Raw genomic sequence first — 13,121 nt, forward strand, 5'->3', positions numbered from 1 at the left:
TCATCAACATTTCACAGGGACATAGGAAGGATTCATACATTTTTTTATATTTGGATGTTACATCAAACATGTTTTAAACTCTTGTTACTCGTGTGTTATATACATATATAACTGTGCCGTTATGTATTACCTACATATGCGGAAATTCGATGTTTTGTAACAACAGAATAACCGCAATACTACGATTGTTATATGTAATTGCTACTACCATGTTATAAAGTAATAATATAAAATTTCTATACTCAGATAATATACAAACGAAACATAATAATTATATATTACCGCTATTGTAACGTTACAAGAACATTATTCTTAACACATTACATTGCGGCAACAATATGTGTTTGCTGAGATGCGAATGGTTCATATGCCTCCCTTCCATCTTTGGAATCACTTCTTTTGCTCCCAACATAAACACTTTGCAATCTATTCCGGCTCTTCCTACATCCGCAAGTGAGAGGTGAAATACGTGTGTTTTATATCCATTAATATAATAAACTACAAGTATACATTCAATATATTTCATTCTCATTCGACTCAAGTAGAACCATGCCATTGTAGGCTCCAACACTAGCCTTACTTTTAGCGCTCTAGCATAGCCTGTCTCTATCGTTTTCTAGTCTATGCATGTGATTGCCGGTCGTGAAGTATATGACAGATACGGTGAACAAGAGGGAAGAGTAAGGTACAAAGTTCTGCGGAGTATGATTACGGTGCGCGAGTGCATGCCACTTCAATATCAATTTCTTCAATATGGCAACGGTCGAAGACGATTCTTTTCAGAACCTTAAATCGCATTCTATGCATCCAGCCGAGAAGCTTGAATGGGTTCCGTTATCTCTCACATTAGTGGAGTATCCTCATGGTGAGTCCGAAATAAGTATTTAAAATTAAATGCAGAATACAAACGGTTTCTGTTCAAACGTCTATCACTTGATGTTATAAATTAAACCGTAATTTCATATTCAGATTCACATAATTTTCATAAATAATCCACAAAGATTTAAGAATTTTCAATCGTTCTATATCAACATTTACATTGTTTGTGATTCAGAACTTGCAGGCTAATATGTCAATGTGATTAATCTAGTTGCACGATTCATAGATGGATAAAAATATACTGAACATGGTAAACATGTATAGTTTTTAATTTGTTATTTATTTATCTACACTTATTATGTTATGTTTATTCTAAATATTTTATGCTCAACGCATTAACTCGCAAGATTTGGAAGAACATTTATCAATTAGTGAAACAGTAGTTATAATATAGGGTTATCTGGTGTTATTCAGGTATATCACACTAATTAATATCATCCATCATCTATTATTTGCTATGGTGTAATCAATTTTTGTCAGTGCAATAACTCTGAGTATGTAACCACAATAATAATAACCGTTATAACCCAAGCAAGTTTCAAACATTCTAACATTCAAATAACATTATATCTAATAAACAACATCGCTAAGATATTACTAATTTACAACACCAAATACATGATGTCACATGACATCTGATGAATTTTGCATATTCAATATCAGTATTTCTTCAAGAAGATTTATATTTTTTATTTTTTCAGTGATTTCTAATATATTTAAAAAGTAATATTATGCAAAATGTGAACTTTATGAAAGAATAAGTGGTAAAACTATAGAATACAACTCTTTCTTCAAGAGCTTTATGTAAAAAAAAAACTAAATAATTCACAGTTAAGTTCAAGAAGAAGTCCCAATTTAGCCCAATAAGCAACAGCAAGGAGTGGCATTTGCTGATATTCAAGATGACCAAGCATTTGCCATCTACCTTGTATAGACATTGGGCTAAGTCCATAATTGTAAGTCACAAATAGAAAAACTGTTATTTCGAAGATAGTTTTCTTTTAATACGTGTTGTGCTCTGCCAAATATTTACACAGAATGGATTTCAAACGATCTACATTCAGTTATCTTGCTTGCTGCTTATTGTATTATAAAGTTCACGTTTCGCATAATATGATTTTCTAAATATATTCAAAAAATAACAAGTAGAAATGTTCATAAAGAAACATTGTTAAGATATCACCATTTAGTTATGGATTAAATAACATTCATCTGATATCATGTACCGCTATGTATTTGATGTTGTAAATTAGATATCCGTGCAATGTAATAGCAGTCTTTTTTACTAGATATAACCTTATTTGAACGTTTGCAACTGCTCCTAGATATTTCATATATGTTTATTGCTAATTGTGTACTGTCTATAAAAAAAATAACTGCATATGCCCAAAATAAATATTTTATCCAATATGCAAATCCAATATTATGGAATGCAATACAAAGAATGATCAGATTAGTATGTAAATTAGTTTGAATTTGGAATTTTCAATGCTGATTTTAAACATATTTGAACTCAGTGGCCTAAATACTTTTTAAGAATTTATATTGACTTGCTTACTGCTAGATGAAAAAATCATGGAATGCACTTTTGGTAAGAAAAAAAGAATCTCTTGGAGGTTATAAATCAATACAATCCTTGCGCGCTATACGAAATATTTTTAAAGGAGAAATATTTTATTAGCCTTTCTCAAACTGCATACAAGACATTTCATGCTTATATAAGCTATATTATTACATTCATGAATCATTTTATTACTACAAATCAGACACGAAAAAAGTAATTTTAAACATTTTTAAATTTACTTTGATTATAAACTTAAGGGGGATTGGAACAGCTTTTTCTATGTATGATTTTTGTCGGCAAAAATGTCATGAAAAACTTCTTTGAAGTTCGCCATTATATAAATTAATAAAAAATATAGTTTTAGTTGACCGTGGAAGAATTCTAGAGTTTCTGATAATTTTTAGAAATACTTTTGTCGATCAAATTGAGATAACGTCAATTTTTTTGAAAATGTTGAGTAGTTGAGCTGTTACGTCCTATGCGTGAGCGATCGTTTGCGGGAGCTTGTATAGGTGTTGTGATCAAAGAACACGTAAAAGATATTGGGTTCTTGCCACTTTAAGGTGCTAAAGCACGTCTATTTGCATTTATGTTCCTTGGTCAATAACTAAGGTGAGGATCACAATCAACGATAGATGTATTAAACTAACAGATTCTTTTCTTCTACATGAGGGGTGATTGCTAATGATAAATAAAGAAGTTATTTGGACTTGGGATTTAATAGTGATGGTTTATGTTTCGAAATCATGAAAAGAAAATATAGTTTAACATAGCATAATAAAACAATTGATTTGAAATACAATTCAAATGAGACAGTCTGATGCAAAATAGATTATGTGAATCTACTAACAATGTGAAATTGAACAATGTATGTGTGATCATGAGATTGTTGGTTCGGTTTACGTATAGTACATGTGAAGTATTAAGTGGTGTGAGTTACTTACCGGTGGGTGAGCAGAAAGAGAAAGAGTGAGGAAGAGACTCAAGAAGTGCTCGACGATAGTAAGGTTGAATTTATTGAAGGGATATTCTTTGTCTAACCCTAAGGTGGACACTAGCAGTAGACGAATACTTTGAATGAAACGCCAAGAATTGAGATCTTTTCGCGTGGACTCTCGGCACTGAGGTGATACACTTTTCGCTCGGCCCTAAGGTCGAAATAAGCCCTAAGGTATTTGGTCGACACAACACTTGACTGACGCGGACAATCGGCTCAAGACTTCAGAAGGGATCAAGAGACTCGGTCGAGTCTCGCGCCAAGTACAGACAACCTGCCGTACGGGGCACGGCCCGCTGAGACTCTTTACTCGAAGCATCTCTTGTACCTGTGTTTCGACTCCAATATCTTATGAACGGCTATATATGTGAGAAAAATTTATTGATACATTCACTGTAGGAATCAACGATTCTGAATTGATTGCCACCAAATTCAATACGATTAGTATACAGGATCAAGACGTATTCACATGGTGAGCGAGATGATTTTATTTCAGGTCCGTCGTCGTCGTCGTCGTCGTCATCGTCGTCGTCGTCGTCGTCGTCGTCGTCTTCGCACGTCCATCGCATTTTTTACACAACAGATGGCGCTGACTAGGATCAAGACGTATTCACATGGTGAGCGAGATGATTTTATTTCAGGTCCGTCGTCGTCGTCGTCGTCGTCATCGTCGTCGTCGTCGTCGTCGTCGTCGTCTTCGCACGTCTATCGCATTTTTTACACGACAGATGGCGCTGACTGCTTTGCCTTCTTAACTTATTTGTACTCTGTATGGTGTTGGTAATTTACGAATACACAACACAATCAAATACACTTTATACGTGAAGCTACCGTTCATACCGAATTTCCAGTTAGTATAAGGGTGATTTCACAACAGTATAGAATTATTAAGTTTTTAATAGCATTCATGTGGAGCGCGCGTGTATGGGTGTATGTATATGTGTGCTCCGGCATAGTTCCTCGTATTTTAGGTGACAGTTTTTAGAGATACAGGATGTCCAGGTGTTCCTCTCCGTAGTTTCCTGTATCTAGGTGGCGGACGTGGAAGTCCAGGGTGTCCAGATGTTCTGCTCCGTAGTTTCTTGTATCTAGGTACTGGATGTGGAAGTCCAGGGTGTCCAGGTATTCCACTCCGTAGTTTCCTGCATCTAGGTGTCAGACGTGGAAGTTCAGGGTGTTCAGGTGTTCCGCTCCGTAGTTTCTTGTATCTAGGTACTGGATGTGGAAGTCCAGGGTGTCCAGGTATTCTGCTCCGTAGTTTCATGTGTCTAGGTGTTGGATGTGGAAGTCCAGGGTGTCCAGGTATTCCGCTTCGTAGTTTTCTGTATCTAGGTGTCGGATGTGGAAGTTGAGGGTGTCCAGGTGTTCCGCTCAGTAGTTTCTTATATCTAGGTGTCGGACGTAGAAGTTCAGAAAAGTGTGCAACGAGCTTTGGCGGTTTGCTCAAACTATAGTATCCTCTTTGATGTTCGCACGGCCTGAGGTACGTAAATAATCCAGCACACTCTCCTCTCTTATGTTTACCACACGGCTTCAAGAAGCTGGACACCATTAACGACGTTTATATGCATTGAAGATTACATTTTCTTTAAAAATTTGTATATGTTTTTATGCATTTCTAGAAAAAGGGACTTACAAATTAAAATTTATATCCCATTGAACATTTTCGACAACGCAATAGATTTTTCTGATTAGCAACATCATAATGCATTTACATTTTATATCTGTGACAATATAGATTTTAGTGCTTAGAGCTTCTATGTCCCGTTGAGCAATAAAAACTTGTGATATCCAAAATTGTGATGTCAAAAAACACTTACGTGTAAAAAACTACGCCAAGTACAGGAGTGCTGTGTATTCCTCTAATAAAAAGTATTAATATCAGATTATTGAGGCCAAGTACATAAGGGACTACATATATGTTTGCCTATTATATGATCTAGCACTGGCCCATAATTTTAATTTTATTTTCAAAATTTACTGTAACGTTGTCATTACTCTTTTACATTACTACTGCTTCTCGTAGTTGATTATGATTTCATGGTTATTTAATAATTAATAAAACTTTAGCTGATTCCTTATCGAGTACTACTTGCGGGTCCGTGCCAGGAATACCACAATACTTACTTTGAACGTACTAATAGTATTCTAAAACTTTATGTTTGTTATTAAGCTTTTACCGTGATTATTTTTGACGAGTTATTGTTAATAATCTCTACGTTAATATTATTTATTAATTTATAGTATTATCTCTATTGTTAATAATCTCTCTATAATAAAAATACGATTAAAATGATGGGCCAGTACTAGATCATATAATAGGCAAACATGTAGTGATTTATGTACTTGGCCTCAATAATCTGATGTCAATACTTTTTATTAGAGGAATACACAGCACTCCTGTATTTGGCGTAGTTTTTTACACGTACGTGTTTTTTGGGGGATACTGCTTTACCAGAGGGTTGATTAGTAACTGTCGATGATTGATGTCGATGTTCGTAAGGAAGACTTTGAATTTGGAGGTGGAGGGAAGCCCAACTGAACAGATCATTAAATGTTTGAAAAGTTCAGATGAAGATTGCTTACAATATCGTTGAATGTCTGATGGAAGATCGCTCGGGACACCAAAATTTGCATTTGTGTCCAATTGGGTCTGTACATCTGAGCATCACTCAGGTTTGCGAAGGGAAAAGTATGGTAACTTTTTACGAATGCTAGGAGCTTCTTTCTTCGGCTCATCTATTCACCTCGACGTGATCAGTCATACTGAACTTTTGTTATTTATTACATATTTATAAACAGATTAGCAACAACGTTTCCAAGAACGTAGGAAGCTGATTAGTAGATTTGCTCCAAAAGTAAATGAAAAAAAGCACATTGGATTAAAATTAGAACATATTATTCAAACACTTCAAATAGAGTCATTTGAATAGAAAAATATTCGAGAAAAATAATTGGTTATTATTAAAAACCGCCCGAAACATAATCTCATTTGTTTACTTGTAAATAGCGGCGCTGCGGTTGCATATACATATGGCGACATATCAGGAAATTCAATTTTTAGAACATCAAAAGACGAAGAAAATTCTTAAATTTGCATACTATGTGACTATTAGGGCAAAAGTTACACCCGGTTTACAAAAAAAAAAAGTTGATTTAAAAAAAAATCGAGCAACAAATGGTCGTCAAAAATTGAAATTGCAAGAAATAAATTTTTTGAAGCGTGAAATCTTATCTTTTGAATAAGTGCCTGGAAAAACCAGCGGCTTTTTAAATACAAATTGACATAGTCAAACTGAATTTAGCAACTAAAGCGGATTTTTTGTTTTCGCCTAAATCGCGCATTTTTGAGGTTTTCTTTTTTCGGTTCGGCTAAACTATTAGAGATAAAAAAAAATGCCGCAACTGACTTCGTTACAGGAGATTTTGTACGATATAAGATTAGTTCTACATATTTTTGCCCTAACTGTCAGCGTGTTGGAAGCGCAAGCGTGGAAAGTGTCAAAAATTGGAAAGACTAGTGTGCTTTTAACGTTTTTATTTTTTTATTTTTTTGCAAAAACAAGCGATTCTACAATCCCAATTGAGGTCCTTAGTATGTACGTCGTCGCGAACAGTTTCCACATTTTTTTCATCATGTGATTATTTATTGAAGTTTCAGGTCTTTTTTTGTGTTCCAATTTAACTGGCCTACAGTGAAAAAAAAGATGATGGTACTCTAAACTATATAGCAGGGTAAAAATATGAATTTGTTAACCCAACTATCTTAACATACTTGTGTTTATTATTGCGATTGGTAGATATAATTGTAGTAACAAATCCTAACTTCATAGTAAATTTTTTTTTACTAACATCAAAAAGTCGAATTTACTTGCAACAATTACAACCTACTATGGACATTAGTTATAGTTAGCCACGGATGCCAAGGGTACATATTGTATCATATTTATGTGGAATCGAGACAAAAGTCTTACTTTGAAATGCCTTTAATAAGGGTGCATATGGGTAAAACAAGTGTCAAAACGTGCATACTGGGGGCCGTAAATTTAAGGATTAGGATATATACAAGAGTCGGTCGAATGAGTACTTGATTGTCGCGACGGCTCAGGTGGCCCGGCTTTAGTAAAATCCCAAGGAAAAAGAAAGAATGGAAGTATGGATGGATGAAAAACAGATGTGAGTGATTTTGGGTACGACTTTGTATTAGAAGATAGGCTAGAGTTAATATAACTGTCGAACAGTGCGGACGTGTCCGTAATCTTTAGTTCTGCTTTTGTATCCCTTTGTAACAAAACATCTTCACTCTCATTAAAATCGTTCGTCACCACTTCCATTACGATCCTTTCTTTTCAACTCATCCCAATGTTATTATTAATATTCGTAGAGTAATATTCTTGATTCTGCATTTATCGTACAAAAAACCATATACATGCTAGTCATTTTCACTCAATAAGAACAGTTAATATGACTTTTACCAATGAGCTGCTGGCAAAATATTACATATTTCAATAGCTACTTGTTTGACAAGTTGCGAAAGTGGGCAATTTTCGAAGAGTGTGAAGTTCACACTCACCGTCATCACAGGTTCCGTAATTGCCTGCTTCGCAACATGTCTAATACAATATTTTTTTATAGCAAGTCTGGCGTGTCCGATTTTCGGCGTTTACGAAGAGATCGCGGGCCGAGGCGGATAATTTGATGAAAGTAGAAATGGTGATTAAAGTTATACTTGCATTGGTGGTGGCGAATTCTAACACTTAAGAAATGTGATAAAAAGTTGAAATATTCATTGTTCATCATATTTTAACTTGTTTGTTTATAAAATTTACAAATATTAGTTGAAATAGGAGTGTTTCGAATTCAATTTTCACCAAATTGGGTGGGAATAGCTAAGTTACAAGGAAATTAAGAAAATTTGTGTTGCATATTGATAGTAAAGCTTACTTATTACATGTAATTTAATAATACATTTGGTATTTTAGAGAAATACAGAAAACTTGAAGCTAAGTCTTTAGTTTAGCATAGAATTAAATAAACTTTCAATTTTGGTTGATACGAAGAAAGGATTTTTACATTTTGTTCATTTTCACTTAAGATTATCACTTAAATAACTGTAATTACATTTTAATCTTTAGTTAAGAGTGTAATTATAACTATTTTTGGTATTTGTTAATACAAATCGAGGTTTTTATCACTTTGTCTCATTTTCACTTTCAGTATTTTTTTGTGTGATCACCACTGTTCATATTAATAGTGATGTTACAATTTGTCATATTGAAAATAGCTGAACCTATTTTTTGTTCAGACAGTTTCTGCAACATTGATAAATTTACATTTGTCGTCGTTGTGGTCTCTTTGGTTTCCACAACATCAGAATTGACAATTAAAACTTGTCCCTTTTCTGGAATTTCCTTTTTTTTTCAGGAATGTCGCTTATCACTGTTGAAGTCACATCTTCTGGAACGATTTTGGAAGTAGCCAATGTTGTTTTTGGTTTTCTCACGATCCCATGTCCTTCTGAAATGGATGGGAATGCAGAACTCGAAGGTTCCAAATTTATGGCGTTGGAAATCATATTTCCAATTTTCCTTTTATTGTTCATAAATTCTTGTATGTATCCTGAAAACAGATAAGAACTTAGTGAAGTTATACAGATTGCAAAAGTGTAATTTGTAAATTACCTTGAGCGACTGTGTCCGATTTCCACATTCCGTGTCTTTTCAAAAATGCCATATTTGCTCCCTTGCCAACCAAGATTGTGGTGGACGTTCTACGAAAACTATGGCCGGTGTACCCATTAGGATCTTTAAATCTCAGAAAAATTGCAATTTGTTTCAGAGTTTTGCAAAATTTATTGGTACCAATGACTTGAGTGGTACATTTGCCGTTCTGGTAGTTCAGGAAATATCTTTCTGTTGTCGCATTTGTGGGTCTGAATTTCTTGTATTTCCGCACAATGTCAGCTAAATCTCTCTTCATTGTGAACGTTTTTGATTCATGTGTTTTGGTATTAGGAATTTTAACAATTATCACTTGGTCAGCGTGAGTAACGTTCGTCTTCTTCATATTGACAAGTTCGTCATTTCGTGTTGTTCGATGGATGCCAAATATTGCAATTACCTAAAAACAGTCTCTTTTTTTAAAGAATATATACTAATTGTTGGTATTTGTGGATTTTATGTTTGTTATAGATTTTTTATATTTGTTTCTTGTATTGTTATGTTTTGTTTAGATTTTTTAATGTATTTTTGTTTATTTTTACCTTTGCTGCGACATATTGTTCGTCTGGTGCTCCTTCAAAGATTCTTTTGAGATCTCCTGGGGAGAAAACCAAAGATTTCTTGCTTTGAAATCCGACTGATTGTTTTTTCAAAAAGGCATTCAGTTTGGCATACTTCGCAATGTTGACATTGCGCTGATTCTAAATCATAGAACGAAGCATGGAGTAATGACTTCATAAGGTCGAGGGTTTGTATTTCTCCGACAACTCGCTAAAATATGCTAATAGCACATTTTCGGAAACAGAATTAGCATTGTTCAATGTTTGTCATTTATGGAAGTTTACGAACGACTGTTCTTTCTCTGGATTTCTGGGGTAATAAGTTCAACTGAAATTCTTTCGCCAAATCCATGATTTTGAGCAGGGTGCCAAGCACATTCCCATTTTCGTCCTTCGCTTAATTTTCTTCAAAATCCATTCCATTCCTTTTTGTGGAATTCCTAACAAATCACCACTTTTGATATGCAAATATAACGATGACAGATCGTGATAATGGACACTTGACTCGGCACAGACACGCACAAAGCAACGCAAAGCTAGCAAATTTACAGAGTGTCAGTCGTACCACCCGATGAAATGCTATAAAAGGAGAGAAGGTTCCGAAATAGGAAGAAAGAAATACCTCGGGCTACTTTCACAACTCCAGCCTATGCGCTGTGCTATGAAAAATAATTTCTTCTTCTACATACATTAAATCTCAATACGAAATATAGACCGAATGTAGGAATCATTGGGACTCGCTATACATACCCACTGAATGGTTATGGGCCAATTACATTGCACCAACGTAACGGCGATGTAACCGAATATAACAAGTAATGTTATCGGGATCTTAAATATCATATAGAGAATATATAAAAACGCGCATGTGCACGACGAATATGTAAGGACCCGTAGGTCCGGTGGCCAGTCCGGTGTACTCCGGCCGAGAGAAAGGAATAAAAGAGTTGGAATCCAAATCTTGTGTTTACTTATTGAGATATACTACATAATGTGACCTATTTCTGGATATAACGTTAACCCAGGGCATGAGTCAGTCGCAAAAACATCAATCTCGAACTGGAGAGGTAAGCAGAAAAAGGAAACGCGGGGTATAATGCAAGAGAATATAGTTAATAGAAAATAATACTGGAAATAAATAGAGAAGAAAATAAACCAAAGGTAACAGAATTCCAAAAACAATACACTATAAACCCGGAATACTAAACTGGACTAGACAGAATCAAAACAATAACACTAAAGGGGCTCGCGTGGGAGCACCCAGTGTCTCAACGGGACTTTAAACTGGTCGGAGGAAAGGGGAGTTAGGGAAAGATGGTCTGATAGACAAGGGGGCAGGACGGATGGGATGGGCTTACCGACTCTAGATAATTCGTCAAACAATAATTTAGGCGCGAGCTACTGTCACGGTGTAGCACCGTCGAGTGATCTACGAAGGTCCTCGAATGTTTATTTGACTCCATTTGGTGGCACGGCTAGCAGAGGGGCGGAAGGGAGGGGGCATCTCAGGGAGAAGATCCCCGAATGCAACGGCTTCTTAGTAATTACCTCGGATCTTACACTATTAACAAAAGCGAACGGGGGAAGCAAAATATTAACTCTAATACACGTACACACGCAATACACTACTCGATCTCGCGTTAATAGCACAAGGCTGGTCTCAAATTTGAAAGTACTAACGATAGTGCCGGTCCTCGTGGGACGGCTCGCAAAGTCCAGAAGGGAACTCTTACTCAAAAAGGGCATAAAAGAAAAGGGTATCGAAAAGGCCAAAAAGGGAACTCCTTCAAAATACAAGAGTACTCACTCAAACAGCTCGCACAATAATCCTTATGTGCACACCCGGGTACTCGTGTGTCCACCGCGGTGCATTTGTGTAATTAAAATAAAGAAAAAATAAAAATTTTCCAATGAGCTTCTGTATTGTTGTTCTTTAGCTCAATAGCAAGCAAATTGTAAATTAGATTTATTTTTTTTTAATGAAAAAATTCAACTAAACTTAAGCCATTGCCCTTTACGCACCCGGGGTACCCGGGTACCCACTATATGTATTCATACTTTGTACATAAATGATATTTTTTTATGATGCATGCAGGTAAATTATTATTTTAAATATAAAAGAATACAACAATAATGTTTATAAAATATTATTATTTATGACAATTATTACATTGACACTCGGTGTAGCTTTTGCGTGTACTGACTCACATTCGTTACTAATACATATGCTACCAGAACAAGAAGAATGATCTTCGCATTGTTTTCGGCTATTCAAACAGCTGTTCTCTTCCAAACAATACAGTTGATGTACGCTACCTGGATCGACCCTAATCTAAAATATCCAAATTTGGAATATAACAGTAATAGTTTAAGAGCTGACGACAGACTTCACTAAGCGTTTTCAGCACGGCCACATTTTCATTAGGCGCTAGGTACGGGGTTGGTATTGTGAAAAACGTGAGTCTGGCAGCCCAGCCCCGCTGCGTTTGAACACCTGGTCCAGGTAAAGAAACGCGATTTTCAAGTAATTTCAGCACGGTCAATTCCAACTTAGATCTGATCTGCTATTCTGTGACATCATTAGTTTAAACAGCCAGACGTGTATCTCGTGTATAATATGGCGTAAGACTGGGTTATACTCATTTAAAATATATGTATTGTTACGTCTCAGCCCTCCAATATACGATATTAGTTAACCCATACATATACACAGCCACTTATACCCATGGCCAACCATATTATTATTGTTATACCCTAACCTATACAGACATTATACACACACATATGTCGATTAATCGTTTGATATAATTAATTTTATTGATTTATACTTATAAGTTTATACTTTTGTCTTGTTTTATATTCCGTTATATTATTGGAATCTTTAATTACGTTATCACTTATTTGACCGGAAAATGTTACGCTTATTATTTCTATCAGGTATTACGTTCTTAAGGAATTTGTCATACTAATCCTTTATTATGTCTTGGAATAAAAGATAAACCTGAAGCTCCTCGAGACTAGCAGTACTCGCGAGGTTTCAGGTACAGAATTGGAAGACTCAGGTATGCAACAACAGACAGATAATTGTTAGTACTCTGATTTGTTAAATGATCATTGAGAAAGGGAATTAAAGACCAATCAGATTCATGAGAAGTAATGGAAGGGATAAGAATCAAAGTCATTAAAAGGGGTTGAAGAGCCCAAAAAGTCAGAGTTCGAGTGCCAGTCAGAGTTCCAGTTAGAGTTCTAGCTCCTGTTCTGAGGTAGAAGTGTGAAGTTGTGAAGTACATCAGAAGTCTTGTAAAAGAAGTGCAAAGTAAAAGTCAAAGTTAGAGTCGAAGTCTAGAGTTCTAGGAACTTATATTCTCTTCAATTCAGTTCTTCGAAATTCATACAGAAGT

General features: G+C 35.3%; 2 protein-coding genes across 4 annotated transcripts; one reads left to right on the forward strand and one right to left on the reverse strand.

Annotated features, from left to right (window-relative positions):
• Nucleotides 1-367: 367 nt before the first annotated feature.
• On the forward strand, nucleotides 368-8,478 carry LOC107263001. Of its 3 annotated transcripts, none has more exons than XR_003058375.1 (2): nucleotides 368-865; nucleotides 3,491-3,739. XR_003058375.1 is itself a non-coding variant. In XM_025080385.1 (2 exons), the coding sequence occupies exons 1-2, from the start codon at nucleotides 754-756 to the stop codon at nucleotides 1,848-1,850; spliced, it is 252 nt and encodes an 83-aa protein (XP_024936153.1). In that variant the 5' UTR covers nucleotides 407-753; the 3' UTR covers nucleotides 1,851-1,878. The 3 variants fall into 3 exon arrangements, 2 of the variants coding, with proteins under 2 accessions (XP_024936153.1, XP_024936154.1); XM_025080385.1 differs by lacking the exon at nucleotides 3,491-3,739 and adding an exon at nucleotides 1,711-1,878 and having other exon boundaries at nucleotides 407-865; XM_025080386.1 differs by lacking the exon at nucleotides 3,491-3,739 and adding an exon at nucleotides 8,076-8,478 and having other exon boundaries at nucleotides 415-865.
• Nucleotides 8,479-8,823: 345 nt separating this feature from the next.
• LOC107263000 lies at nucleotides 8,824-9,716 on the reverse strand. The gene is made up of 3 exons (XM_025080387.1): nucleotides 9,703-9,716; nucleotides 9,122-9,560; nucleotides 8,824-9,059 (listed from the first exon to the last, which is right to left on the reverse strand). The coding sequence occupies exons 2-3, from the start codon at nucleotides 9,504-9,506 to the stop codon at nucleotides 8,824-8,826; spliced, it is 621 nt and encodes a 206-aa protein (XP_024936155.1). The 5' UTR covers nucleotides 9,507-9,560; nucleotides 9,703-9,716.
• Between the last annotated feature and the right edge of the window lie 3,405 nt (nucleotides 9,717-13,121).

This window comes from Cephus cinctus, unplaced genomic scaffold, assembly GCF_000341935.2.
Source record: "Cephus cinctus unplaced genomic scaffold, Ccin1 Ccin1_scaffold0130, whole genome shotgun sequence".
In the NCBI taxonomy this organism is placed as follows: Eukaryota; Metazoa; Arthropoda; class Insecta; order Hymenoptera; family Cephidae; genus Cephus; species Cephus cinctus.